Source organism: Emydura macquarii, unplaced genomic scaffold, assembly GCF_026122565.2.
Source record: "Emydura macquarii macquarii isolate MOO-44397 ecotype Brisbane River unplaced genomic scaffold, CSIRO-AGI_Emac_v2 contig_2938, whole genome shotgun sequence".
In the NCBI taxonomy this organism is placed as follows: domain Eukaryota; kingdom Metazoa; phylum Chordata; order Testudines; family Chelidae; genus Emydura; species Emydura macquarii.
The window spans coordinates 190082-192208 of record NW_027133075.1 but is presented as its reverse complement, the minus strand read 5'-3'; the positions used below and the strand labels follow the sequence as shown (position 1 = coordinate 192208).

At 47.3% G+C, this 2127-nt stretch overlaps 1 protein-coding gene across 1 annotated transcript; it reads left to right on the top strand.

Annotated features, from left to right (window-relative positions):
- The first annotated feature begins 970 nt into the window (after positions 1-970).
- LOC137167573 (olfactory receptor 52P1-like) lies at positions 971-1909 on the top strand. Its single transcript, XM_067569788.1, has one exon. The coding sequence runs from the start codon at positions 971-973 to the stop codon at positions 1907-1909; it is 939 nt and encodes a 312-aa protein (XP_067425889.1).
- Positions 1910-2127: the final 218 nt, after the last annotated feature.

The following is a 2127-nucleotide window of genomic DNA, read 5'->3' as shown; positions in this document are numbered from 1 at the left end:
AGGGTGAAGCATTTACTGGCTGATCTCATGGCATTGTATTTTCGGTATTATTACCCATCCCACCCCTCCTATGTCCCAATGTTTTGCTTAGTTTTTGTCAATACTTGTACTTTGATCAGAGTTTCACAGAGCTGTAAACCATTACACCAGGTCCCTGCCCTGAGTTCATACAGTTAATATGCAACCTTGTAAGGTGTTTGAAGAGTTCAAGTTATTCCCTCCAGTAAGCATATATGTTTCACTTATTGAAATTGAACCTCATCTTCCATCATGCTCCTCGTTCACAGGGCTTGGTAGGCTCCATATGAGAACATTTCTGGACTGGACTACAGCGTAACTAATTAGTTATCATGTGGAAATCATAGAATCATAAAATATTTCGTTTGAAAGGGACCTCAGGAGGTCATCTAGTCCAACCCCCTGCTCAAAGCATGAACTACAAAAAAATCATTCCAGCCAGCACTTTGTCAAGCTGGACCTTAAAAACCTCAAGGGATAGAGATTCTACCACCTCCATAGGTATCCCTTTCCAGTGCTTCATCTCCATCCTGTTGAAAAAGATTTTCCTAATATCCATCCTAGATATCCCCACTGCAATTTGAGACAATTGCTCCAAGTTCTTTCATCTGAGAACTTCAATGAGAACAGCCTCGCTCCATCCATCCATCAATGTGCTCCAGCCCCCTGATAATTTTTGTTGTCCTACACTGGATTCTCTCCAATTTCTCCACATCCTTCCTGTACTGGGGGGCCCAAAACTGGACACCGTACCCCAAATGTGGCCTCACCAGTGCCAACTAGAGGGGAATAATGTGGTCATGTCACTGCTCACCCCTCTTTCTAGATGGTTACTAACTATAAACTATTTACTGTGTTGTTTGTTATCACGCGGGTAACCACCCTCGCTGGGCTTCTCTCCCTTCACAGGAATCTGAGCATTTCAGATACTCATTGGCGACTCAACCATCTCATGGAAGCTTTCAACCTTACCTCCTCCAGCCCGCCAACGTTCATCCTAAATGGCATCCCGGGGCTGGAAGCGGCCCACATCTGGATTTCCATCCCTTTCTCTACAATCTACATCATCAGCTTGCTGGGAAATTTCACGGTTTTCTTTGTTGTTGCCAAAGAGCAGACCCTGCACAAGCCCATGTACCTTCTGCTCTGCATGCTGGTGCTCATAGAGATCGGTGAGTCCACCTGCGTCGTGCCGAAGGCACTGTGCATATTTTGGTTCGGTTTCAAAACCATCACTGTGGATGGCTGCGTCACCCAGATGTTCTTCCTTTCCGTGTTTGCTGCTATGCACTCAGCCGTACTTGTAACAATGGCCTTCGATCGCTATGTCGCCATATGTCACCCTCTGAGATACGCCACCATCCTCACCAACGCACAAATCGCTAAACTAGGGCTAGTGGGTTTGATACGAGCTGTTCTCTTGGTTCTGCCTGAGCCCCTGCTTCTGCGGAGGCTGCCATTCTGCGCCAACCGTGTTATACCCCACACGTACTGTGAGCACATCGCTGTGGTGAAGATGTCTTGTGGGGACACCAGAGTCAACCGGACGTACGGCCTGGTGATAACATTAGTGATCATCGGGTTAGACCTGACACTCATTGGCCTGTCCTATGGGCTGATCATCAGGGCCGTCCTCAGGATCTCCTCCAAGAAAGCCCACCGGAAAGCCCTCAACACCTGCACAGCCCACATTTGTGTGATACTGATGTCTTATACTTCCAAACTCTTCTCCGCTCTGACACACAGATTCGGTCAGGGCATTGCTGCCCATGTTCACATCCTCTTGGCCAACGTGTATGTCCTAGTGCCCTCCATGCTCAACCCTATCATTTATGGGGTCAAAACCAAAGAGCTTCGTGACAAAGTGGGAAAATACACTTTCAGAATGTGATCGCCTGAGGCCACTGACTTTAAACCTGCATGACAAGGGGGAAAGGATGTGTCCCTATTAATCAAAGGTGATTCGTCCCAATTTGGCTGAGCTCAGCCTTGTGGAAGTTCACAGTTTCAAAAGCCCCTCACACCTAATGTCTTATCACTGCATCATCAAGCACTGCCCTCTCCGTTTCTAAGTTCTGTCTCTCTAACCATCACCTCATACCTTTCAGA

What these genes read in the sequence shown, in the direction of transcription:
- LOC137167573 (XM_067569788.1), top strand. Translation starts at nt 971, where the DNA reads ATGGAAGCTTTCAACCTTACCTCCTCCAGCCCGCCAACGTTCATCCTA.